Genomic DNA, 27603 nt, shown 5'->3' with positions numbered 1-27603 from the left:
TACAGAGATTGTATAATTCCTGTGGCTCTCTAGCGGCTGTCTACTCTCCCCTACAATTAATACTTCATGCTATCAATGCCTCTGCAGAGACTTCTCAGTCAGCTAGACACCAGATCATCGGACGTTGTTTCTCCCTGCTGTGCCCCTCGGGGGTCCTGTGAAAGCTGGATACTCACCTGATGCCTGACTCTGCGGATGTCGCAGTGGATATGGCCACCTGTACCCTGGGGGAGTTTGATATAAATGTGGGTCTTCACAAAATTCCCCCATAATCCTATTTGGTGCACTGATAATACGGGATCTATTTTTTCGGTATATTGTGTCTTTTCCTGGTTTCTCCTCAGATGAGCTGGTCAGAGACTGTTCCTTCACTTTTATTTTCTCAAGGGACAGAGGCCTGAATATCCTGTTTTATCTGTTTTATTTTTTTTTTATATCCAACACTGTCAGGAAAACTCGCAATAGATTTACAATTTCCCCTGAAGCGAGCTGGTATGGGGTCTGTTCCTTTATTTTATCCTCTGGTCAGGCAGCCTAATATCAGGCCATACTTATTGCTACTCTCAATGTGTACGTCGTATATTCTGTTTTAATCTTTACATTTTATTTCATGTGCACTGTGATATTTGTATATCTGTGACATAAATGCTGAATCCTATGGGAGCTGTTACAGTATATGTAGAATACGGGAGAGCGGAATACTGCTAAATATTAGTATGTTATGTTCAGCTGCTGGTAATTCTATATATCCTGTGTAATGCTTCATTCACCTTCTCTCCTTTGTTATAGGGGTATATTTAGGTTTGTAATTTATTGCTATTTCTCCGTTGGAATGTATTAAATTTTCAAATGTTGTGGGAGGGCTGGGGCCAGTCTGCGTAGCTGAGGGCATTAATAGTCTGTTGCTTGGGTCATTTATATAATTACAGTATACTCCTTTATTTGGGCTGGGAGGGGATTCAAGTATGCATGGGTTGGGGCTAGGTTATACAGGGTGGGGGGCTATGGGGTGGTTTGTTCTGGGGTAGGGGAGGGGGTTGTATTTTTATTTTTTTTTATATATTTGAATTGTGATTGTTTGGTGGATATAGTTTTATATTTTAGTTTTTTTTTATATATCCTGCTTTGTGGTCACTTTTGTTGAGTATATAGTGTGAGGATGAGACCAGTTCTCCATTTCATTTATGATGTGCGGATCCGGATGGAGCCTTTGGGTGGCACCAAGATATCAGTATTTTGGAGTTGGTTGTGTCACATATGTCGATGTAATGTGCATATCGATTTCAAGTCATTTGTGTGTGCTGTGAACATTATGCTACTGTATACTTTTTATTTGGGTGTAATTTTTATATAATTTCAATAAGAATGTACTGAATTTAAAGAGAAAAGGGTCTCACTAATGAAAAACTGCTTGGTAGAAATGTGAGTAGTTCGGAAGTGATGGTTTGGGGCGTGGGGCGTGGGGCATGCCTCCTAAACTCTGAACTCGCAGCGAGTTCAAACCAGAATTATGTTTTGATGAATAGGCTCCTAAATCCCTTACATGCTTCACCTCCATTACATTCTGCATTTGTACCCCTTAAAATCTTTAACTCCAATAAAACGTGCACGTAATGACGCTGCAGCCAGCTTTCAGCGTGTGTGTGCGTCGCTATGGTTAGCGCAAAGCGTTGCAAGCCGAATTACCTGCAGATCCAAATGATTATGGCAGGTAATGGGGGGGTGGTTAGCCAGGCGCAGGTGTGACGCGGTCAGTGACTGCGCTGTCCCCAGGGACCATGTTCCCGTCACAGGGTAGGTGGAATGTGACGCTGTGGCCAGAGGCGGCCCACTAGGAAGTAGGGATGGCCATCGGTGGCGATATAGCACGTAGCCAGCCATGGTTACCAACTATGCAACTGCTGACCACGGGTTTCACCAACTGATGGTCATTTTGGTTCTTTGACTGACTGGCTCGTGAACAGGGATGACCATCAGTAGGTGAAACCTTCGAGGTCATCCATTGCATTGTTGCTAAACATTGCTGGCCAATCAGAACCTGAGGGGGGGGGGGGGGGTGTGTTTGCTCTGTGTCCCAGCACCTTGTACAAAAAAGTAAAACATTTGTTTATGCTATTCCATCAATGGAGGGAAACCATCTGGTTCTCCCCATCGATGGTAAAAGCTTTCAACATCGGCTATAGGCCATCGATGATTATGAATAGTCAATGGCCATCCCTACTATGAAGCCCAAAGGCTGCGCATTAACCTAAAGATGCGGCTGCAGTAGCCCCTCCGCCTCCCGCCCACAGACTCGGGATAAGTCGTGTAAGACGCCGGTGACTCCTGGCAGATGTGGGTTCGGTCTCCTGGATAAATGTCTGTGCAGGAGGGTCCTGATCTCCTGGTGCCCCTGTATCATTGCCCCATCTGTAGTAATGTGACCGCCAATTGCCCCGGTGTTATAAGACAGAACACAATGCTGTTATAAACTCTTTATTTGTGCCCCATATATACATACATCATTTATCACAGCTCTATATTACATTGGCACAAGCTGTATATATTATAGAACATTTCTAGAAGAGTCCAGTGTTTGGGTCAGTGACTAATTCATGTCACAAATCATTTCTGAAATCCGTGTCATAGTATTGTGTGTGTGTCCTGTGACCCGTGTCTGACATGTTCCCAGCAATGTCATAGTATTGTGTCCTGTGACCCGTGTCTGACATGTTCCCAGCAATGTCATAGTATTGTGTGTCCTGTGACCCGTGTCTGACCCATGTTCCCACCAATGTCATAGTATTGTGTGTGTCCTGTGCCCCGTGTCTGACCCATGTTCCCAGCAATGTCATAGTATTGTGTGTGTCCTGTGCCCCGTGTCTGACCCATGTTCCCAGCAATGTCATAGTATTGTGTGTGTCCTGTGACCCGTGTCTGACACATGTTCCCAGCAATGTCATAGTACCACAGCCCCCTCCTCCACCCTATGATAATGGGGGCTCGGGGCCTTATTGTTACAGAATAACTGAGGATTAGTGAGGTTACAGCAGCCTCATGGCTCCCTGACCTGTCCTATACTTTGCGCTTGTTTCTGATACTTAAGGCCTGAATGGAAAGTGGTCTATAAGGCAATGGGCGCTGATTGTGTCTCCCCCTCCCCAATCCCCCCAGCCGGCACATGTCAGAATATGGGGTAATTCTGTCCTAACAGGATCCTAAGTTGGATTCATGTCTTTGATGGTGACCTTGGATTTTGATTTTAACGTGCACAAAAAAATACTAATAAATGAATTGATGGCGAGGCGTAGTTCCAGCACTGTGGCATCTAAGCGTACTTGAGACGATATTGTATACATTGATTTTGGTGCACTACAGTCTCCAGAATGACCAGCAGCGCTAGACTGTAATATTTTTTATGTAGTCCATTCTAATAAAGTGTAGAGAGCGGGATCTGCGTCCAGTATACAGAGCTGGCGGAACGGCACAGAAAAGTAGGGATATTTCCAGGCTCACATTTGTGAGCAGGGCCCTCTGCCCTCTTGTGCTGCTCCCTACTTTAGTTTCATCTACTTCTTACCCCCCACTAGGGCACCTAACACTTGGTGCTTATGCTCTGTTGCTTATCTGGGTGTTATGGTCACTAATGTAGCCATATATATTATCCATGTCCTGGTCCTGTATTGTAAGTCGCTTGTCTACGACTTGTGTATGTGCTGTGTAAGGCGCTGCGGAACATTTGTGGCGCCATATAAATAAATGATGATAATAAAAGCTGGGACTGTCCCACCATGTGGCACCTATGGACTTATACAATTTATATTATGTTTTCTATGGAAGTGTAGAATAACTTTGTAAATTATTTTTATAATTTTTTTTTTTATTAAATGTTTCCCAGCCCCATAAAGTGAATTATTACTATTAACCCTGATCTCATGTTTTCTGCTGCAAAATGCCATGTTAGCGTGTACCGGTGACTGACCTCCCAAACGGACAGGAGAGCCCCCTTCATCCATGCCACAGAAACCCCCCCCAAAAGAGCTTGCAATCTAAACAGTTCACACCTGACCAGCAGATGCATGTTCTATCACACGGTCCTTAGAACACCCTGACATAGACATGTGTGATGCTATATACCTGTACCAGAGACTAGTGACACCAGGGGCATACCCCCAAAGCTTATTGCTGCCCCAGAGTCTATATGTCCTGGCAAAGCTTAGTGACTCCGACTAAAGTGCTACAGCAAGCGGCGACCCCAGACGCTACGCCAGAAGGATCATGTCAGCAGCTTCTTGTGGTCACTGCTGATGCTCTGGTCAGCGCGGGGAGACGCGGGTACAGTGCTGGTGCTCTCAGAGGACGGGAGTGGGCGCTTGGTGTGCGGCTGGGACAGGGCACAGTACCACAGGAAGATGGAGAAGCCTGAAAGGAAGGAAAGAGACCGTTATAGAGGAACATTAATCACAGACAAGAGCCGACTGACTCCAGGTTCTATAACATTTTACATCTATCTACAGCATTTACTGTTACACTGTACAATGGGGAACAAACAGTAATAAAACAAAACCGGATAATTACAGACAGAGGTATAAGGGCCCTGCTTGCAGGACTACGCTCTAACACTGTGACCGCTCTCTCCTCATACAGACACTACATCCTCAGGTCACTGTCCTATCCTGTGTCTCATCCTACTTATCTAATCACTCTCAGTGTTCCCCTCTCTGTGTCTCTGCTGTATGTGACACTGTGACTGCTCTCTCCTCATACAGACACTACATCCCCAGGTCCTCAGGTCACTGTCCTATCCTGTGTCTCATCCTACTTATCTAATCACTCTCTCAGTGTTCCCCTCTCTGGGTCTCTGCTGTATGTGACACTGTGACCTCTCTCTCCTCATACAGACAGTACATCCCCAGGTCCTCAGGTCACTGTCCTATCCTGTGTCTCATCCTACTTATCTAATCACTCTCTGTGTTCCCCTCTCTGGGTCTCTGCTGTATGTGACACTGTGACCTCTCTCTCCTCATACAGACACTACATCCCCAGGTCCTCAGGTCACTGTCCTATCCTCTGTCTCATCCTACTTATCTAATCACTCTCTGTGTTCCCCTCTCTGGGTCTCTGCTGTATGTGACACTGTGACTGCTCTCTCCTCATACAGACACTACGTCCTCAGGTCACTGTCCTATCCTGTGTCTCATCCTACTTATCTAATCACTCTCTCAGTGTTCCCCTCTCTGGGTCTCTGCTGTATGACACTGTGACCGCTCTCTCCTCATACAGACAGTACATCCCCAGGTCCTCAGGTCACTGTCCTATCCTGTGTATCATCCTACTTATCTAATCACTCTCTGTGTTCCCCTCTCTGGGTCTCTGCTGTATGTGACACTGTGACTGCTCTCTCCTCATACAGACACTACATCCCCAGGTCACTGTCCTATCCTGTGTCTCATCCTACTTATCTAATCACTCCCTCAGTGTTCCCCTCTCTGGGTCTCTGCTGTATGTGATACTGTGACTGCTCTCTCCTCATACAGACACTACATCCCAAGGTCCTCAGGTCACTGTCCTATCCTGTGTCTCATCCTACTTATCTAATCACTCTCTCTGTGTTCCCCTCTCTGGGTCTCTGCTGTATGTGATACTGTGACTGCTCTCTCCTCATACAGACACTACATCCCCAGGTCCTCAGGTCACTGTCCTATCCTGTGTCTCATCCTACTTATCTAATCACTCTCTCAGTGTTCCCCTCTCTGGGTCTCTGCTGTATGTGACACTGTGACCGCTCTCTCCTCATACAGACACTACATCCCCAGGTCCTCAGGTCACTGTCCTATCCTGTGTCTCATCCTACTTATCTAATCACTCTCTGTGTTCCCCTCTCTGGGTCTCTGCTGTATGTGATACTGTGACTGCTCTCTCCTCATACAGACACTACATCCCCAGGTCCTCATGTCACTGTCCTATCCTGTGTCTCATCCTACTTATCTAATCACTCTCTGTGTTCCCCTCTCTGGGTCTCTGCTGTATGTGACACTGTGACTGCCCGCCGCGCGAGGATCAGAGCCGCCCTCCCTCCACCATGCGATATAGAACAACTCACCGTGAAAATAAATAGAATGCCCTACCCAATGTGAGTGGGAACAGGACCCCCCCCAACCACACTGCCGAGCTCACATTCTCAGCACTACAATGTGTATAATGTGCTGCCAGGGGATGGGGGGGCTAATGGGTAAGATACGGCCCATCACTCACCTTGCAGGGCGTTTAGGATGCTGAAAAAGTACTGGACTGGCAGGTAAAGGGCTCCGAAGGAGAAGAACGCTGAGCCCCACGGAAGACCCAACATGCAGCTTAGACCCAGCAACGTGACACAATGGCGGATTTTCTCGCCCCGAGTGTGCACAGATAGACGCAGCACCCGCCGGGTCATAGCAACCAGCATACAGATATTAAATAGGAGAACAGTGGCAAAAAATCCCAAATTCACAACCTGATGGATGATGGGTTCAGTCAGCCAACATCTAGGAGGAAAAGAGAGGACAATGGGACAATGAGACATTGTGGTCACAACAGCGAGAGGACAATGAGACATTGTGGTCACAACAGCGAGAGGACAATGAGACATTGTGGTCACAACAGCGAGAGGACAATGAGACATTGTGGTCACAACAGCGAGAGGACAATGAGACATTGTGGTCACAACAGCGAGAGGACAATGAGACATTGTGGTCACAACAGCGAGAGGACAATGAGACATTGTGGTCACAACAGCGAGAGGACAATGAGATTAATGAACAACTGTGTTGGGAACAGAGAACCTACAAATACTCCTGTGCTATTTCCTGTCCATCCTGAGAGACCTCTCCAGAACATGTGTCCAGAATGGTGGCCCGATTGATTGTACCCTCCAGCTGGTGACCATTTGCTTTTGTGGAAAAACACAGGAGTAATGTTCCAGGTGCTCTGAAGATTTGGGGGTATGAAGAACATTTGGGAAACTTACATTGAAGCGGTAGAGTTCTGGGAGGACGGTCGCTCCACTTTAATGTAATAAACACCGTAATTCTCCACATCAATCAGAATAATAGAAGTTACAATTAGGACCGGCGCCCCTGCGGAAATATACAACAATTATATACCGATATGTCCTCATACATCTAGCCTCAATATGCTACACAGTGCGACTTACCTGGCATGAGTTAGCCGCTAGGTCATGCGCTACGCTGCTGGCGTTGGGTGTCTTTTCGTTTTTGTCAAAAGTGCGACTGTCGCAATGTGATGTGACTATAACGCACCAGCAGAAGGTTATATGTGACACCTGTATATCTGTGTGCTCCTGAGTCTGTATATAGGAGACAGCGCTGAGTAATATGTGACACCTGTATATCTGTGTGCTCCTGAGTCTGTATATAGGAGACTGCGGTGAGTAATGTGACACCTGTATATCTGTGTGCTCCTGAGTCTGTATATAGGAGACTGCGCTGAGTAATGTGACATGTGACACCTGTATATCTGTGTGCTCCTGAGTCTGTATATAAGAGACTGTGCTGAGTAATGTGATAGGTGACCCCTGTATATCTGTGTGCTCCTGAGTCTGTATATAGGAGACTGTGCTGAGTAATGTGATATGTGACCCCTGTATATCTGTGTGCTCCTGAGTCTGTATATAGGAGACTGTGCTGAGTAATGTGATATGTGACACCTGTATATCTGTGTGCTCCTGAGTCTGTATATAGGAGACTGCGCTGAGTAATGTGATATGTGACACCTGTATATCTGTGTGCTCCTGAGTCTGTATATAGGAGACTGCGCTGAGTAATGTGATATGTGACACCTGTATATCTGTGTGCTCCTGAGTCTGTATATAGGAGACTGTGCTGAGTAATGTGATATGTGACACCTGTATATCTGTGTGCTCCTGAGTCTGTATATAGGAGACTGTGCTGAGTAATGTGATATGTGACACCTGTATATCTGTGTGCTCCTGAGTCTGTATACGGGAGACTGTGCTGAGTAATGTGATATGTGACACCTGTATATCTGTGTGCTCCTGAGTCTGTATATGGAGACTGCGCTGAGTAATGTGATATGTGACACCTGTATATCTGTGTGCTCCTGAGTCTGTATATGGGAGACTGCGCTGAGTAATGTGATATGTGACACCTGTATATCTGTGTGCTCCTGAGTCTGTATATGGGAGACTGTGCTGAGTAATGTGATATGTGACACCTGTATATCTGTGTGCTCCTGAGTCTGTATATGGAGACTGCACTGAGTAATATGATATGTGACACCTGTATGTCTGTGTGCTCCCGAGTCTGTATATGGGAGACTGTGATGAGTAATGTGATATGTGACACCTGTATATCTGTGTGCTCCTGAGTCTGTATATAGGAGACTGCGCTGAGTAATGTGATATGTGACACCTGTATATCTGTGTGCTCCTGAGTCTGTATATGGGAGACTGCGCTGAGTAATGTGACACCTGTATATCTGTGTGCTCCTGAGTCTGTATATAGGAGACTGTGCTGAGTAATGTGATAGGTGACACCTGTATATCTGTGTGCTCCTGAGTCTGTATATAGGAGACTGTGCTGAGTAATGTGATATGTGACACTTGTATATCTGTGTGTGCTCCTGAGTCTGTATATAGGACACTGTGCTGTGTAATGTGATATGTGACACCTGTATATCTGTGTGCTCCTGAGTCTGTATATGGGAGACTGAGCTGAGTAATGTGATATGTGACACCTGTATATCTGTGTGCTCCTGAGTCTGTATATAGGAGACTGTGCTGAGTAATGTGACACCTGTATATCTGTGTGCTCCTGAGTCTGTATATAGGAGACTGCGCTGAGTAATGTGACATGTGACACCTGTATATCTGTGTGCTCCTGAGTCTGTATATAAGAGACTGTGCTGAGTAATGTGATAGGTGACCCCTGTATATCTGTGTGCTCCTGAGTCTGTATATAGGAGACTGTGCTGAGTAATGTGATATGTGACCCCTGTATATCTGTGTGCTCCTGAGTCTGTATATAGGAGACTGTGCTGAGTAATGTGATATGTGACCCCTGTATATCTGTGTGCTCCTGAGTCTGTATATAGGAGACTGTGCTGAGTAATGTGATATGTGACCCCTGTATATCTGTGTGCTCCTGAGTCTGTATATAGGAGACTGTGCTGAGTAATGTGATATGTGACACCTGTATATCTGTGTGCTCCTGAGTCTGTATATAGGAGACTGCGCTGAGTAATGTGATATGTGACACCTGTATATCTGTGTGCTCCTGAGTCTGTATATAGGAGACTGCGCTGAGTAATGTGATATGTGACACCTGTATATCTGTGTGCTCCTGAGTCTGTATATAGGAGACTGTGCTGAGTAATGTGATATGTGACACCTGTATATCTGTGTGCTCCTGAGTCTGTATACGGGAGACTGTGCTGAGTAATGTGATGTGACACCTGTATATCTGTGTGCTCCTGAGTCTGTATATGGAGACTGCGCTGAGTAATGTGACACCTGTATATCTGTGTGCTCCTGAGTCTGTATATGGGAGACTGTGCTGAGTAATGTGATATGTGACACCTGTATATCTGTGTGCTCCTGAGTCTGTATATGGAGACTGCACTGAGTAATATGATATGTGACACCTGTATGTCTGTGTGCTCCCGAGTCTGTATATGGGAGACTGTGATGAGTAATGTGATATGTGACACCTGTATATCTGTGTGCTCCTGAGTCTGTATATAGGAGACTGCGCTGAGTAATGTGATATGTGACACCTGTATATCTGTGTGCTCCTGAGTCTGTATATGGGAGACTGTGCTGAGTAATGTGACACCTGTATATCTGTGTGCTCCTGAGTCTGTATATAGGAGACTGTGCTGAGTAATGTGATAGGTGACACCTGTATATCTGTGTGCTCCTGAGTCTGTATATAGGAGACTGTGCTGAGTAATGTGATATGTGACACTTGTATATCTGTGTGTGCTCCTGAGTCTGTATATAGGACACTGTGCTGTGTAATGTGATATGTGACACCTGTATATCTGTGTGCTCCTGAGTCTGTATATGGGAGACTGAGCTGAGTAATGTGATATGTGACACCTGTATATCTGTGTGCTCCTGAGTCTGTATATAGGAGACTGTGCTGAGTAATGTGACACCTGTATATCTGTGTGCTCCTGAGTCTGTATATAGGAGACTGTGCTGAGTAATGTGATAGGTGACCCCTGTATATCTGTGTGCTCCTGAGTCTGTATATAGGAGACTGTGCTGAGTAATGTGATATGTGACCCCTGTATATCTGTGTGCTCCTGAGTCTGTATATAGGAGACTGTGCTGAGTAATGTGATATGTGACCCCTGTATATCTGTGTGCTCCTGAGTCTGTATATAGGAGACTGTGCTGAGTAATGTGATATGTGACCCCTGTATATCTGTGTGCTCCTGAGTCTGTATATAGGAGACTGTGCTGAGTAATGTGATATGTGACACCTGTATATCTGTGTGCTCCTGAGTCTGTATATAGGAGACTGCGCTGAGTAATGTGATATGTGACACCTGTATATCTGTGTGCTCCTGAGTCTGTATATAGGAGACTGCGCTGAGTAATGTGATATGTGACACCTGTATATCTGTGTGCTCCTGAGTCTGTATATAGGAGACTGTGCTGAGTAATGTGATATGTGACACCTGTATATCTGTGTGCTCCTGAGTCTGTATACGGGAGACTGTGCTGAGTAATGTGATGTGACACCTGTATATCTGTGTGCTCCTGAGTCTGTATATGGAGACTGCGCTGAGTAATGTGACACCTGTATATCTGTGTGCTCCTGAGTCTGTATATGGGAGACTGTGCTGAGTAATGTGATATGTGACACCTGTATATCTGTGTGCTCCTGAGTCTGTATATGGAGACTGCACTGAGTAATATGATATGTGACACCTGTATGTCTGTGTGCTCCCGAGTCTGTATATGGGAGACTGTGATGAGTAATGTGATATGTGACACCTGTATATCTGTGTGCTCCTGAGTCTGTATATAGGAGACTGCGCTGAGTAATGTGACACCTGTATATCTGTGTGCTCCTGAGTCTGTATATAGGAGACTGTGCTGAGTAATGTGATATGTGACACCTGTATATCTGTGTGCTCCTGAGTCTGTATATATGAGACTGTGCTGAGTAATGTGACACCTGTATATCTGTGTGCTCCTGAGTCTGTATATGGGAGACTGCGCTGAGTAATGTGACACCTGTATATCTGTGTGCTCCTGAGTCTGTATATAGGAGACTGTGCTGAGTAATGTGACACCTGTATATCTGTATATAGGAGACTGCGATGAGTAATGTGATATGTGACACCTGTATATCTGTGTGCTCCTGAGTCTGTATATAGGAGACTGCGCTGAGTAATATGATATGTGACACCTGTAAATCTGTGTGCTCCTGAGTCTGTATATAGGAGACTGTGCTGAGTAATGTGATATGTGACACCTGTATATCTGTGTGCTCCTGAGTCTGTACATAGGAGACTGCGCTGAGTAATGTGATATGTGACTCCTGTATATCTGTGTGCTCCTGAGTCTGTATATAGGAGACTGCGGTGAGTAATGTGATGTGACACCTGTATATCTGTGTGCTCCTGAGTCTGTATATGGGAGACTGCACTGAGTAATGTGACACCTGTATATCTGTGTGTGCTCCTGAGTCTGTATATAGGAGACTGCGGTGAGTAATGTGATATGTGACACCTGTATATCTGTGTGCTCCTGAGTCTGTATATAGGAGACTGTGCTGAGTAATGTGATATGGGACACCTGTATATCTGTGTGTGCTCCTGAGTCTGTATATGGGAGACTGCGCTGAGTAATGTGACACCTGTATATCTGTGTGCTCCTGAGTCTGTATATGGAGACTGCGCTGAGTAATGTGATATGTGACACCTGTATATCTGTGTGCTCCTGAGTCTGTATATGGGAGACTGCGCTGAGTAATGTGATATGTGACACCTGTATATAGGAGACTGTGCTGAGTAATGTGATATGTGACACCTGTATAAATCTGTGTGCTCCTGAGTCTGTATATGGGAGACTGCGCTGAGTAATGTGATATGTGATACCTGTATGTCTGTGTGCTGTATATAGGAGACTGCGCTGAGTAATGTGATATGTGACACCTGTATATCTGTGTGCTCCTGAGTCTGTATATGGGAGACTGTGCTGAGTAATGTGACACCTGTATATCTGTGTGCTCCTGAGTCTGTATATAGGAGACAGTGCTGAGTAATGTGATATGTGACACCTGTATATCTGTGTGCTCCTGAGTCTGTATATATGAGACTGTGCTGAGTAATGTGACACCTGTATATCTGTGTGCTCCTGAGTCTGTATATGGGAGACTGCGCTGAGTAATGTGACACCTGTATATCTGTGTGCTCCTGAGTCTGTATATAGGAGACTGTGCTGAGTAATGTGACACCTGTATATCTGTATATAGGAGACAGCGATGAGTAATGTGATATGTGACACCTGTATATCTGTGTGCACCTGAGTCTGTATATAGGAGACTGCGCTGAGTAATATGATATGTGACTCCTGTATATCTGTGTGCTCCTGAGTCTGTATATAGGAGACTGCGGTGAGTAATGTGATGTGACACCTGTATATCTGTGTGCTCCTGAGTCTGTATATGGGAGACTGCACTGAGTAATGTGACACCTGTATATCTGTGTGTGCTCCTGAGTCTGTATATAGGAGACTGCGGTGAGTAATGTGACACCTGTATATCTGTGTGCTCCTGAGTCTGTATATAGGAGACTGTGCTGAGTAATGTGATATGGGACACCTGTATATCTGTGTGTGCTCCTGAGTCTGTATATGGGAGACTGCGCTGAGTAATGTGACACCTGTATATCTGTGTGCTCCTGAGTCTGTATATGGAGACTGCGCTGAGTAATGTGATATGTGACACCTGTATGACTGTGTGCTCCTGAGTCTGTATATGGGAGACTGCGCTGAGTAATGTGATATGTGACACCTGTATATAGGAGACTGTGCTGAGTAATGTGATATGTGACACCTGTATATATCTGTGTGCTCCTGAGTCTGTATATGGGAGACTGCGCTGAGTAATGTGATATGTGACACCTGTATATAGGAGACTGTGCTGAGTAATGTGATAACTGTATGTCTGTGTGCTGTATATAGGAGACTGCGCTGAGTAATGTGATATGTGACACCTGTATATCTGTGTGCTCCTGAGTCTGTATATAGGAGACTGTGCTGAGTAATGTGACACCTGTATATCTGTGTGCTGTATATAGGAGACTGTGCTGAGTAATGTGACACCTGTATGTCTGTGTGCTGTATATGGGAGACTGTGCTGAGTAATGTGACACCTGTATATCTGTGTGCTCCTGAGTCTGTATATAGGAGACAGTGCTGAGTAATGTGATATGTGACACCTGTATATCTGTGTGCTCCTGAGTCTGTATATATGAGACTGTGCTGAGTAATGTGACACCTGTATATCTGTGTGCTCCTGAGTCTGTATATGGGAGACTGCGCTGAGTAATGTGACACCTGTATATCTGTGTGCTCCTGAGTCTGTATATAGGAGACTGTGCTGAGTAATGTGACACCTGTATATCTGTATATAGGAGACTGCGATGAGTAATGTGATATGTGACACCTGTATATCTGTGTGCACCTGAGTCTGTATATAGGAGACTGCGCTGAGTAATATGATATGTGACTCCTGTATATCTGTGTGCTCCTGAGTCTGTATATAGGAGACTGCGGTGAGTAATGTGATGTGACACCTGTATATCTGTGTGCTCCTGAGTCTGTATATGGGAGACTGCACTGAGTAATGTGACACCTGTATATCTGTGTGTGCTCCTGAGTCTGTATATAGGAGACTGCGGTGAGTAATGTGACACCTGTATATCTGTGTGCTCCTGAGTCTGTATATAGGAGACTGTGCTGAGTAATGTGATATGGGACACCTGTATATCTGTGTGTGCTCCTGAGTCTGTATATGGGAGACTGCGCTGAGTAATGTGACACCTGTATATCTGTGTGCTCCTGAGTCTGTATATGTAGACTGCGCTGAGTAATGTGATATGTGACACCTGTATGACTGTGTGCTCCTGAGTCTGTATATGGGAGACTGCGCTGAGTAATGTGATATGTGACACCTGTATATAGGAGACTGTGCTGAGTAATGTGATATGTGACACCTGTATATATCTGTGTGCTCCTGAGTCTGTATATGGGAGACTGCGCTGAGTAATGTGATATGTGACACCTGTATATAGGAGACTGTGCTGAGTAATGTGATAACTGTATGTCTGTGTGCTGTATATAGGAGACTGCGCTGAGTAATGTGATATGTGACACCTGTATATCTGTGTGCTCCTGAGTCTGTATATAGGAGACTGTGCTGAGTAATGTGACACCTGTATATCTGTGTGCTGTATATAGGAGACTGTGCTGAGTAATGTGACACCTGTATGTCTGTGTGCTGTATATGGGAGACTGTGCTGAGTAATGTGACACCTGTATATCTGTGTGCTCCTGAGTCTGTATATGGGAGACTACGTTGAGTAATGTGATATGTGACACCTTTATATCTGTGTGCTCCTGAGTCTGTATATGGGAGACTGTGCTGAGTAATGTGATATGTGACACCTGTATATCTGTGTGCTCCTGAGTCTGTACATAGGAGACTGCACTGAGTAATGTGATATGTGACACCTGTATATCTGTGTGCTCCTGAGTCTGTATATGGGAGACTGCGCTGAGTAATGTGATATGTGACACCTGTATATCTTTGTGCTCCTGAGTCTGTATATGGGAGACTGTGCTGAGTAATGTGATATGTGACACCTGTATATCTGTGTGCTCCTGAGTCTGTATATGGGAGACTGCACTGAGTAATATGTGACACCTGTATATCTGTGTGCTCCTGAGTCTGTATATGGGAGACTGCGCTGAGTAATGTGATATGTGACACCTGTATGTCTTTGTGCTGTACATAGGAGACTGCACTGAGTAATGTGATATGTGACACCTGTATATCTGTGTGCTCCTGAGTCTGTATATGGGAGACTGCGCTGAGTAATGTGAAATGTGACACCTGTATATCTGTGTGCTCCTGAGTCTGTATATGGGAGACTGTGCTGAGTAATGTGATATGTGACACCTGTATATCTGTGTGCTCCTGAGTCTGTATATGGGAGACTGCGCTGAGTAATGTGATATGTGACACCTGTATGTCTTTGTGCTGTACATAGGAGACTGCACTGAGTAATGTGATATGTGACACCTGTATATCTGTGTGCTCCTGAGTCTGTATATGGGAGACTGCACTGAGTAATGTGATATGTGACACCTGTATATCTGTGTGCTCCTGAGTCTGTATATGGGAGACTGTGCTGAGTAATGTGATACGTGACACCTGTATATCTGTATATGGGAGACTGTGCTGAGTAATGCGATATGTGACACCTGTATATCTGTGTGCTCCTGAGTCTGTATATGGGAGACTGCACTGAGTAATATGTGACACCTGTATATCTGTGTGCTCCTGAGTCTGTATATAGGAGACTGTGCTGAGTAATATGACACCTGTATATCTGTGTGCTCCTGAGTCTGTATATAGGAGACTGTGCTGAGTAATGTGATAGGTGAAACCTGTATATCTGTGTGCTCCTGAGTCTGTATATGGGAGACTGCGCTGAGTAATGTGATATGTGACACCTGTATGTCTGTGTGCTGTACATAGGAGACTGCACTGAGTAATGTGATATGTGACACCTGTATATCTGTGTGCTCCTGAGTCTGTATATGGGAGACTGTGCTGAGTAATGTGATATGTGACACCTGTATGTCTGTGTGCTGTACATAGGAGACTGCACTGAGTAATGTGATATGTGACACCTGTATATCTGTATATGGGAGACTGCGCTGAGTAATGTGATATGTGACACCTGTATATCTGTGTGCTCCTGAGTCTGTATATAGGAGACTGCGCTGAGTAATGTGATATGTGACACCTGTATCTGTGTGCTCCTGAGTCTGTATATAGGTGACTGTGCTGAGTAATGTGATATGTGACACGTGTATATCTGTGTGCTCCTGAGTCTGTATATGGGAGACTGCGCTGAGTAATGTGATATGTGACACCTGTATATCTGTATATAGGAGACTGCGCTGAGTTATGGGATATGTGACACCTGTATATCTGTGTGCTCCTGAGTCTGTATATAGGAGACTGTGCTGAGTAATGTGATATGTGACACCTGTATATCTGTGTGCTCCTGAGTCTGTATATAGGAGACTGCGCTGAGTAATGTGATATGTGACACCTGTTTATCTGTGTGCTCCTGAGTCTGTATATAGGAGACTGCGCTGAGTAATGTGATATGTGACACCTGTATATCTGTATATAGGAGACTGCGCTGAGTTATGGGATATGTGACACCTGTATATCTGTGTGCTCCTGAGTCTGTATATAGGAGACTGCGCTGAGTAATGTGATAGGTGAAACCTGTATATCTGTGTGCTCCTGAGTCTGTATATGGGAGACTGCGCTGAGTAATGTGATATGTGACACCTGTATGTCTGTGTGCTCCCGAGTCTGTATATAGGAGACTGCGCTGAGTAATGTGATATGTGACACCTGTATATCTGTATATAGGAGACTGCGCTGAGTTATGGGATATGTGACACCTGTATATCTGTGTGCTCCTGAGTCTGTATATAGGAGACTGCGCTGAGTAATGTGATGTGACACCTGTATATCTGTGTGCTCCTGAGTCTGTATATGGGAGACTGCACTGAGTAATGTGACACCTGTATATCTGTGTGTGCTCCTGAGTCTGTATATGGGAGACTGCGCTGAGTAATGTGATATGTGACACCTGTATATCTGTGTGCTCCTGAGTCTGTATATAGGAGACTGCGGTGAGTAATGTGATATGTGACACCTGTATATCTGTGTGCTCCTGAGTCTGTATATAGGAGACTGTGCTGAGTAATGTGATATGGGACACCTGTATATCTGTGTGTGCTCCTGAGTCTGTATATGGGAGACTGCGCTGAGTAATGTGACACCTGTATATCTGTGTGCTCCTGAGTCTGTATATGGAGACTGCGCTGAGTAATGTGATATGTGACACCTGTATATCTGTGTGCTCCTGAGTCTGTATATGGGAGACTGCGCTGAGTAATGTGATATGTGACACCTGTATATCTGTATATAGGAGACTGTGCTGAGTAATGTGATATGTGACACCTGTATATCTGTGTGCTCCTGAGTCTGTATATGGGAGACTGTGCTGAGTAATGTGATGTGTGACACCTGTATATCTGTGTGCTCCTGAGTCTGTATATAGGAGACTGGGCTGAGTAATGTGATATGTGACACCTGTATATCTGTGTGCTCCTGAGTCTGTATATGGAGACTGCGCTGAGTAATGTGATATGTGACACCTGTATATCTGTGTGCTCCTGAGTCTGTATATGGGAGACTGCGCTGAGTAATGTGATATGTGACACCTGTATGTCTGTGTGCTGTACATAGGAGACTGCACTGAGTAATGTGATATGTGACACCTGTATATCTGTATATAGGAGACTGTGCTGAGTAATGTGATATGTGACACCTGTATATCTGTGTGCTCCTGAGTCTGTATATGGGAGACTGTGCTGAGTAATGCGATATGTGACACCTGTATATCTGTGTGCTCCTGAGTCTGTATATGGGAGACTGCGCTGAGTAATGTGATATGTGACACCTGTATATAGGAGACTGTGCTGAGTAATGTGACACCTGTATGTCTGTGTGCTGTATATAGGAGACTGCGCTGAGTAATGTGATATGTGACACCTGTATATCTGTGTGCTCTTGAGTCTGTATATAGGAGACTGCACTGAGTAATATGTGACACCTGTATATCTGTGTGCTCCTGAGTCTGTATATAGGAGACTGTGCTGAGTAATGTGACACCTGTATATCTGTGTGCTCCTGAGTCTGTATATGGGAGACTGTGCTGAGTAATGTGATGTGACACCTGTATATCTGTGTGCACCTGAGTCTGTATATAGGAGACTGCGCTGAGTAATGTGATATGTGACACCTTTATATCTGTGTGCTCCTGAGTCTGTATATAGGAGACTGCGCTGAGTAATGTGATATGTGACACCTGTATATCTGTGTGCTCCTGAGTCTCCATATGGGAGACTGCGTTGAGTAATGTGATATGTGACACCTGTATATCTGTGTGCTCCTGAGTCTGTACATAGGAGACTGCGCTGAGTAATGTGATATGTGACACCTGTATATCTGTGTGCTCCTGAGACTGTATATGGGAGACTGTGCTGAGTAATGTGATATGTGACACCTGTATATCTGTGTGCTCCTGAGTCTGTATATGGGAGACTGCACTGAGTAATATGTGACACCTGTATATATGTGTGCTCCTGAGTCTGTATATAGGAGACTGTGCTGAGTAATGTGACACCTGTATATCTGTGTGCTCCTGAGTCTGTATATGGGAGACTGCGCTGAGTAATGTGATATGTGACACCTGTATGTCTTTGTGCTGTACATAGGAGACTGCACTGAGTAATGTGATATGTGACACCTGTATATCTGTGTGCTCCTGAGTCTGTATATGGGAGACTGCGCTGAGTAATGTGATATGTGACACCTGTATATCTGTGTGCTCCTGAGTCTGTATATGGGAGACTGCACTGAGTAATGTGATATGTGACACCTGTATATCTGTGTGCTCCTGAGTCTGTATATGGGAGACTGTGCTGAGTAATGTGATATGTGACACCTGTATATCTGTGTGCTCCTGAGTCTGTATATAGGAGACTGTGCTGAGTAATATGACACCTGTATATCTGTGTGCTCCTGAGTCTGTATATAGGAGACTGTGCTGAGTAATGTGATAGGTGACACCTGTATATCTGTGTGCTCCTGAGTCTGTATATGGGAGACTGCGCTGAGTAATGTGATATGTGACACCTGTATGTCTGTGTGCTGTACATAGGAGACTGCACTGAGTAATGTGATATGTGACACCTGTATATCTGTGTGCTCCTGAGTCTGTATATGGGAGACTGTGCTGAGTAATGTGATATGTGACACCTGTATGTCTGTGTGCTGTACATAGGAGACTGCACTGAGTAATGTGATATGTGACACCTGTATATCTGTGTGCTCCTGAGTCTGTATATGGGAGACTGAGCTGAGTAATGTGATAGGTGACACCTGTATATCTGTGTGCTCCTGAGTCTGTATATGGGAGACTGCGCTGAGTTATGGGATATGTGACACCTGTATATCTGTGTGCTCCTGAGTCTGTATATAGGAGACTGTGCTGAGTAATGTGATATGTGACACCTGTATATCTGTGTGCTCCTGAGTCTGTATATAGGAGACTGTGCTGAGTAATGTGATATGTGACACCTGTTTATCTGTGTGCTCCTGAGTCTGTATATAGGAGACTGTGCTGAGTAATGTGATATGTGACACCTGTATGTCTGTGTGCTGTACATAGGAGACTGCACTGAGTAATGTGATATGTGACACCTGTATATCTGTGTGCTCCTGAGTCTGTATATGGGAGACTGCGCTGAGTAATGTGATATGTGACACCTGTATATCTGTATATAGGAGACTGCGCTGAGTTATGGGATATGTGACACCTGTATATCTGTGTGCTCCTGAGTCTGTATATGGGAGACTGCGCTGAGTAATGCGATATGTGACACCTGTATATCTGTGTGCTCCTGAGTCTGTATATGGGTGATGTGCTGAGTAATGTGATGTGTGACACCTGTGTATCTGTGTGCTCCTGAGTCTGTATATAGGAGACTGCGCTGAGTAATGTGATATGTGACACCTGTATATCTGTGTGCTCCTGAGTCTGTATATAGGAGACTGTGCTGAGTAATATGACACCTGTATATCTGTGTGCTCCTGAGTCTGTATATGGGAGACTGTGCTGAGTAATGTGATATGTGACACCTGTATATCTGTGTGCTCCTGAGTCTGTATATGGGAGACTGCGCTGAGTAATGTGACACCTGTATATCTGTGTGCTCCTGAGTCTGTATATGGGAGACTGCGCTGAGTAATGTGATATGTGATACCTGTATATCATTGTGCTCCTGAGTCTGTATATAGGAGACTGCGCTGAGTAATGTGATATGTGACACCTGTATATCTGTGTGCTCCTGAGTCTGTATATAGGAGACTGAGCTGAGTAATGTGATAGGTGACACCTGTATATCTGTGTGCTCCTGAGTCTGTATATAGGAGACTGTGCTGAGTAATGTGATATGTGACACTTGTATATCTGTGTGTGCTCCTGAGTCTGTATATGGGAGACTGCGCTGAGTAATGTGATATGTGACACCTGTATATCTGTGTGCTCCTGAGTCTGTATATGGGAGACTGTGCTGAGTAATGTGATACCTGTATATCATTGTGCTCCTGAGTCTGTATATGGGAGACTGCGCTGAGTAATGTGATATGTGACACCTGTATATCTGTGTGCTCCTGAGTCTGTATATGGGAGACTGCGCTGAGTAATGTGATATGTGACACCTGTATATCTGTGTGCTCCTGAGTCTGTATATGGGAGACTGCGCTGAGTAATGTGATATGTGACACCTGTATATCTGTGTGCTCCTGAGTCTGTATATGGGAGACTGCGCTGAGTAATGTGATATCTGTATATCATTGTGCTCCTGAGTCTGTATATAGGAGACTGCGCTGAGTAATGTGATATGTGACACCTGTATATCTGTGTGCTCCTGAGTCTGTATATGGGAGACTGCACTGAGTAATGTGACACCTGTATGTCTGTGTGCTCCTGAGTCTGTATATGGGTGATGTGCTGAGTAATGTGATATGTGACACCTGTATATCTGTGTGCTCCTGAGTCTGTATACAGGAGACTGTGCTGAGTAATGTGATATGTGACACCTGTATATCTGTGTGCTCCTGAGTCTGTATATAGGAGACTGAGCTGAGTAATGTGATAGGTGACACCTGTATATCTGTGTGCTCCTGAGTCTGTATATAGGAGACTGTGCTGAGTAATGTGATATGTGACACTTGTATATCTGTGTGTGCTCCTGAGTCTGTATATGGGAGACTGCGCTGAGTAATGTGATATGTGACACCTGTATATCTGTGTGCTCCTGAGTCTGTATATAGGAGACTGCGCTGAGTAATGTGATATGTGACACCTGTATATATGTGTGCTCCTGAGTCTGTATATGAATCACAATGGTGTTTGGAATAAATAGGCACTGGCTGCTATATATTAGTACTTCGTACACATATACAGACTCTGTCACACACAGATATACAAGTATCACATTAATCAGTAGTCTGCGAGTTTGTCCTAGTCACATTGCGACAGCCGTATTCTATTAGGTGTGAAAAGTCCCAGAGTTTTTGCATGCAGAAGTTTTCGCCATCATCGCTGGTTTTCCATGCGTAAAAGTATCGGCGCTTATTCCTGTATTCAATTTGAAAGCGGCAAAAACGGAACCCGGCGAATTTGAAACCACTGAAAAGTCCGGTAAAAAATGGGGAAAACACTCTGTACCCCCTGAAAAGCTGAACTAACATAGGGGATCACTATAGGGGTCTTCTAATACCCCTATTAGAGCTATTCTGGGGGGCTTGCTGTTGGCGTCTTTGCATAAGTGATGAAGAAATGCGTTAGGCAATGATTTTTCTGCAATATAACTAGTCCCAGCAAGTTTGGGGTACATGAAAATGGGGGCCAGCACATTTGGAAGTTGCTAATGTGAAGTTTCAAAAAATTTGAAAAATCCACCTGCCGCTAGCACCTGCAATCTTAAAATCACCTGAGACATACTTGGGGACCCCCCTGAAGTCTATTACGCTAGTTTTTAAGTTTGTCCCCGAACTTTGTTTTTTTTGCCTCCAAAATGAAGTTACTTTTTTGGGGTGTTAAGTTTTTTTAAACTTTTGACACAGTACCTTTGGGGGGCTATCTCAAGGGTGCAGGGTGGTTCCCGCAAGTATGCACCCCAAAACCCCAATTCTGCACTTTTTTTTTACAGCTTTCATAGGAGAATCTTTTTTGCCTATTCCAATGCATGGACTTTCCGCACCAGTCATGGTATTGAATACGGGGATAAGTTTTCACCTGGCGAAATGACATCACCGGCGAAAGCTTTTCGACGAAAAATGGCTTTTTGCACCTAATTGAATACCCCCATTTTTGACAAAAAGAAAAGACGCCCAGTAGTAGCAGAGTCTCCCAGGAGCTGGGGTGAGGACACGTCTGTACCAGAGACCTCAGTAACGGATGTTACACATGGGACAAAATGATCATTTCCAACAATTCCACATAGTAAAGAATGCATGTACTGTATATGTCCTATATGTATCAGGCTCAGCTCTGTCCATTATCCTGAGAGATACAAGACTAAATAACTATAGGGAGCATCCTGGGGGTTGCAGTTCCTCCAATGTACTAAAGACAGAGACATGTTAAGATCAGTTGTACGATTTCCCTTGAAATTCTTCATAAGATGTGGTGAAATGGTGTACGATGACGGGATAAGTGTGGTCACACGGTGTACGATGACGGGATAAGTGTGGTCACGCGGTGTACGATGACGGGATAAGTGTGGTCACGCGGTGTTCGATGACGGGATAAGTGTGGTCACGCGGTGTACGATGACGGGATAAGTGTGGTCACGCGGTGTACGATGACGGGATAAGTGTGGTCACGCGGTGTTCGATGACGGGATAAGTGTGGTCACGCGGTGTACGATGACGGGATAAGTGTGGTCACGCGGTGTACGATGACGGGATAAGTGTGGTCACGCGGTGTACGATGACGGGATAAGTGTGGTCACGCGGTGTACGATGACGGGATAAGTGTGGGCACGCGGTGTACGATGACGGGATAAGTGTGGTCACGCGGTGTACGATGACGGGATAAGTGTGGTCACGCGGTGTACGATGACGGGATAAGTGTGGTCACGCGGTGTACGATGACGGGATAAGTGTGGTCACGCGGTGTACGATGACGGGATAAGTGTGGTCACGCGGTGTACGATGACGGGATAAGTGTGGTCACGCGGTGTACGATGACGGGATAAGTGTGGTCACGCGGTGTACGATGACGGGATAAGTGTGGTCACGCGGTGTACGATGACGGGATAAGTGTGGTCACGCGGTGTTCGATGACGGGATAAGTGTGGTCACGCGGTGTTCGATGACGGGATAAGTGTGGTCACGCGGTGTTCGATGACGGGATAAGTGTGGTCACGCGGTGTTCGATGACGGGATAAGTGTGGTCACGCGGTGTACGATGACGGGATAAGTGTGGTCACGCGGTGTACGATGACGGGATAAGTGTGGTCACGCGGTGTACGATGACGGGATAAGTGTGGTCACGCGGTGTACGATGACGGGATAAGTGTGGTCACGCGGTGTACGATGACGGGATAAGTGTGGTCACGCGGTGTACGATGACGGGATAAGTGTGGTCACGCGGTGTACGATGACGGGATAAGTGTGGTCACGCGGTGTACGATGACGGGATAAGTGTGGTCACGCGGTGTACGATGACGGGATAAGTGTGGTCACGCGGTGTACGATGACGGGATAAGTGTGGTCACGCGGTGTACGATGACGGGATAAGTGTGGTCACGCGGTGTACGATGACGGGATAAGTGTGGTCACGCGGTGTACGATGACGGGATAAGTGTGGTCACGCGGTGTACGATGACGGGATAAGTGTGGTCACGCGGTGTACGATGACGGGATAAGTGTGGTCACGCGGTGTACGATGACGGGATAAGTGTGGTCACGCGGTGTACGATGACGGGATAAGTGTGGTCACGCGGTGTACGATGACGGGATAAGTGTGGTCACGCGGTGTACGATGACGGGATAAGTGTGGTCACGCGGTGTACGATGACGGGATAAGTGTGGTCACGCGGTGTACGATGACGGGATAAGTGTGGTCACGCGGTGTACGATGACGGGATAAGTGTGGTCACACGGTGTACGATGACGGGATAAGTGTGGTCACACGGTGTACGATGACGGGATAAGTGTGGTCACACGGTGTACGATGACGGGATAAGTGTGGTCACACGGTGTACGATGACGGGTTAAGTGTGGTCACACGGTGTACGATGACGGGTTAAGTGTGGTCACACGGTGTACGATAACGGGATAAGTGTGGTCACACGGTGTACGATTGATCTCTAAGATCATAAGATAAGATGCATAGAAGTGTATCACATCGTACACGATCAGTTGAGATCTCTCTGCAAAACCATCTGATCTGTGATTCAACTAGACGGCGGGGATGCGCATCGGGGTCGCAGAAGACTCAAAATACAACTATTTGCAAACGATTGGTCTGTCCAACCTGTAGAAACTGCCCAAATCGTGTGATCAATCGTCCCGTGTATAGCCAGCGTAATTAGCACATACAGCATTCTCACACGTAACATGGAAAGAGATGGGGAGGTGGGGTCTAGTTACCATCATACCAGGACTTACCCCAGCCCAAGAGGGCAAGTTTTAAGGTGGACACAGAAGACGATTGGAAGACTTTGACCACCAGTTGGTAGAGATTAAAGCCTTCGATGGCCATCCAAGCGAATGTGCAGAGCAAAGCAAAGTGCAGAGCGATGGCGGAGCCTCTACAAACATTCTCTTCCTCCACAGCCCCGAGCACCGCGCTCAGTATGAAGCTCAGGTCCAGCAGTAACACCGCACCCAGGAGGTTTGTGTGGATCTGCAACGTGGGGTTTGTCTGCATCTTCCTGCCATGAGAGCGTGTGTGAGAAACACGTTAGTACATAATGTCACACACACACACACACATATATACATACACACACATATATATACACATATATACATACACATACACATATATACATACACATACTGTACATAATGTCACACACATATACATACACATACTGTACATACACATCTACTCTGAATATGTGACTTTTATATATTAACCTATTCTGGAAGAATCCAAATCTTCCTGACAGCTGGATCTATATAAACAATACAAACCATGAATCCTGTGCGCTGTGCACCCAGACAGTACACGTACAGTCAGGTGCATAAATATTGGGACATTGACAGAATTGTCATATTTTGGCCTCTAGTCACCACCACAATGGCTTTGAAATGAAACAAACAAGATGAGCTTTACCTGCAGACTTTCAGATTTAATTTGAGGGTAATTACATCCAAATCAGGTGAACGGTGTAGGAATTACAGCGGTTTCTATATGTGCCTCCCACTTTTTATGGGGCCAAAAGTAATGGGACTATCAACTCAAAAGCTATTTCATGGACAGGTGTGGGCTATTCCCTCGTTAGAAAGAACGCACCGGAGAGCTCAGCAACACCAAAAGACCCGGAAGACCACGGAACACAATTGTGGTGGATGACAGAAGAATTATTTCCCTGGTGAAGAAAAACCCCTTCACAACAGTTGGCCAAATCAAGAACACTCTCCAGGAGGTAGGTGTATAGGTGTCAAAGTCAACAATCAAGAGAAGACTTCACAAGAGTGAATATAGAGGGTTCACCACAAGATGTAAACCATTGGTGAGCCACAAAAACAGGAAGACCAGATTAGAGTTTGCCAAACAACATCTAAAAAAGCCATTACAGTACTGGAACAACATCCTATGGACAGATGAGACAAAGATCAACTTGTACCAGAGTGATGGGAAGAGAAGAGTATGGAGAAGGAAAGGAACTGCTCATGATCCAAAACATACCACCTCATCAGTGAAGCATGGTGGTGGTAGTGTCATGGCGTGGGCATGTATGGCTGCCAATGGAACTGGTTCCCTTGTATTTATTGATGATGTGACTGCTGACAAAAGCAGCAGAATGAATTCTGAAGTGTTTCGGGAATATTATATGCTCATATTCAGTCAAATGCTTCAGAACTCATTGGACGGCGCTTCACAGTGCAGATGGACAATGACCCGAAGCATACTGCAAAAGCAACCAAAGAGTTTTTTAAGGCTAAAAAGTGGAATGTTATGCAGTGGCCAAGTCAATCCCCTGACCTGAATCCGATTGAGCATCATTTCACTTGATGAAGACAAAACTGAAGGGAAAATGCCCCAAGAACAAGGAGGAACTGAAGACATTTGCAGTAGAGGCCTGGCAGAGCATCACCAGGGATGAAACCCAGCGTCTGGTGATGTCTATGCGTTCCAGACTTCAGGCTGTAATTGCCTGCAAAGGATTTGCAACAAAGTATTAAAAAGTGAAAGTTAGATTTAGGATTGTTTAGTTTGTCCCATTACTTTTGGCCCCTTAAAAAGTGGGAGACACATATAGAAACCGCTGTAATTCCTACACCGTTCACCTGATTTGGATGTAATTACCCTCAAATTAAATCTGAAAGTCTGCAGGTAAATCACATCTTGTTTGTTTCATTTCAAAGCCATTGTGGTGGTGAATAGAGGACAAAATATGACAATTCTGTCAATGTCCCAATATTTATGCACAGTACACGTATGTAATCCTTCATGCGCTGTGCACCCAGACAGTACACGTATGTAATCCTTCATGCGCTATGTAGGCTACAATAAGCAATCAATGCTGCTTATAACGCACATGTCATATAGGGGGAGATGTATATAACGCACATGTCATATAGGGGGATATTATATAACGTGCACATGTCACATAGGGGGAGATTACATAACGTGCACATGTCATATAGGGGGAGATGTATATAACGCACATGTCATATAGGGGGAGATGTATATAACGTGCACATGTCATATAGGGGGAGATGTATATAACGCACATGTCATATAGGGGGAGATGTATATAACGCACATGTCATATAGGGTGAGATGTATATAACGTGCACATGTCATATAGGGGGAGATGTATATAACGCACATGTCATATAGGGGGAGATGTATATAACGCACATGTCATAAAGGGGGAGATGTATATAACGCACATGTCATATAGGGGGAGATGTATATAACGCACACGTCATATAGGGGGAGATGTATATAACGCACACGTCATATAGGGGGAGATGTATATAACGCACACGTCATATAGGGGGAGATGTATATAACGTGCACATGTCATATAGGGGGAGATGTATATAACGCACATGTCATATAGGGTGAGATGTATATAACGCACATGTCATATAGGGGGAGATGTATATAACGCACATGTCATATAGGGGGAGATGTATATAACGCACATGTCATATAGGGGGAGATGTATATAACGTGCACATGTCATATAGGGGGAGATGTATATAACGTGCACATGTCATATAGGGGGAGATGTATATAACGCACATGTCATATAGGGGGAGATGTATATAACGCACATGTCATATAGGGGGAGATGTATATAACGCACATGTCATATAGGGGGAGATTATATAACGTGCACATGTCACATAGGGGGAGATTACATAACGTGCACATGTCATATAGGGGGAGATGTATATAACGCACATGTCATATAGGGGGAGATGTATATAACGCACATGTCATATA

At 45.1% G+C, this 27603-nt stretch overlaps 1 protein-coding gene across 1 annotated transcript in view; it reads right to left on the bottom strand.

Annotated features, from left to right (window-relative positions):
* Positions 1–2489: 2489 nt before the first annotated feature.
* LOC148474553 (adhesion G protein-coupled receptor G1-like) overlaps positions 2490–27603 on the bottom strand; it is a 374935-nt gene continuing 349821 nt past the window's right edge. The window contains exons 11-14 of the mRNA XM_088458431.1: positions 24582–24847; positions 6986–7094; positions 6235–6503; positions 2490–4401 (exon numbers count right to left, since the gene is read on the bottom strand). Coding sequence (XP_088314557.1) covers positions 4256–4401; positions 6235–6503; positions 6986–7094; positions 24582–24847 — 790 coding nt within the window. The 3' untranslated portion in view covers positions 2490–4255. The remainder of the gene's footprint in view (positions 4402–6234; positions 6504–6985; positions 7095–24581; positions 24848–27603) is intronic.

Source organism: Taudactylus pleione, unplaced genomic scaffold (assembly GCF_031769625.1).
Source record: "Taudactylus pleione unplaced genomic scaffold, aTauple2 ptg000832l, whole genome shotgun sequence".
Taxonomy (NCBI): domain Eukaryota; kingdom Metazoa; phylum Chordata; class Amphibia; order Anura; family Myobatrachidae; genus Taudactylus; species Taudactylus pleione.
The sequence above is the reverse complement of the archived record's forward strand: the minus strand, read 5'-3'. Positions and strand labels throughout refer to the sequence as shown.